This window comes from Cherax quadricarinatus, chromosome 2 (assembly GCF_038502225.1).
Source record: "Cherax quadricarinatus isolate ZL_2023a chromosome 2, ASM3850222v1, whole genome shotgun sequence".
NCBI lineage: Eukaryota > Metazoa > Arthropoda > Malacostraca > Decapoda > Parastacidae > Cherax > Cherax quadricarinatus.
Window position 1 is genome coordinate 11,418,146 of NC_091293.1, and position 1,059 is coordinate 11,419,204.

The 1,059-nt window shown below is 46.6% G+C and overlaps 1 protein-coding gene across 1 annotated transcript in view; it reads left to right on the forward strand.

The window, feature by feature from the left end:
• Positions 1-697: 697 nt before the first annotated feature.
• LOC128704608 (urea transporter 1) overlaps positions 698-1,059 on the forward strand; it is a 45,664-nt gene continuing 45,302 nt past the window's right edge. The window contains exon 1 of the mRNA XM_070089602.1: positions 698-862. Within this exon, the coding sequence (XP_069945703.1) occupies positions 698-862 (165 nt within the window). The remainder of the gene's footprint in view (positions 863-1,059) is intronic.

Below are 1,059 nucleotides of genomic sequence, written 5' to 3' on the forward strand. Positions count from 1 at the left end.
GGAGACAAAAAGGTCTCCAGAAAGACAGAGTGGTGGGGTACACCATCAAATGCTAGACACAATACATACAACCGAGGAGGAGGTGAAGAGGCTGTTAAGAGAACTACGTACCTCAAAGGCGATGGAGCTGGATAACATCTCTCCGTGGGTCTGAGAGAGGGAGCAGAGGCACTCTGTGTACCACTTATAACAAATCTTCAAAACATCTATCGAAACAAAGCTACTACCTGAGGTATGGAAGACAGCAGATGTAATCCCAATTTTTAAAAAAGGAGACAGACACGAAGCATTAAATTACAGATCAGTGTCACTGACATGTATGGCATGCAAAGTTTTGGAAAAGATTATCAGGAGAAGAGTGGTGGAGCACCTAGAAAGAAATGAAGTTATCAATGGCAACCAACACGGTTTCAGGGACTTGCAGTAAGACATGAGAGAGAGAGGGGTAGATAGGCTGCGTTTTCTTGGACTGTAATAAGGCTTTTGACACAGTCCCACACAAGAGATCAGTGCAAAAGCTAGAGGACCAGGCAGGTATAACAAGGTAAACACTGCAATAGATCGGAGAATACCTGACGGGAAGGCATCAATGAGTCATGGTACGTGACGATGTGTCACAGTGGGCGCCTGTGATGAGTGGGGTTCCACAGGTGTCAGTCCTAAGACCGGTGCTGTTTCTGGTATATATATGAATGACATGACGGAAGAAGTAGACTCAGAAGTGTCTCTGGTCGCAGACGATGTAAAGTTAATGAGGAGAATTCAAACGGAGAAGGACCAGGCAGTACTACAAAGGGATCTGGACAGGCTGCAGGACTGGTCCAGCAACTGGCTCTTGGAGTTCAACCACACCAAGTGCAAAGTCATGAAGACCGGGGAAAGACAAAGAAGTCTGCAGAGTACAGTCTAGGGGGGCCAAAGACTACAAGCTTCACTCAAGGAAGAGAATCTTCGGGTGTGTATAATACCGAGCACACACCCTGAGGCGCACATCAGGCAAATAACTGCTGCAGCATATGGACGCCTAGAACACCTAAGAACAGCACTCTGACATGTCAG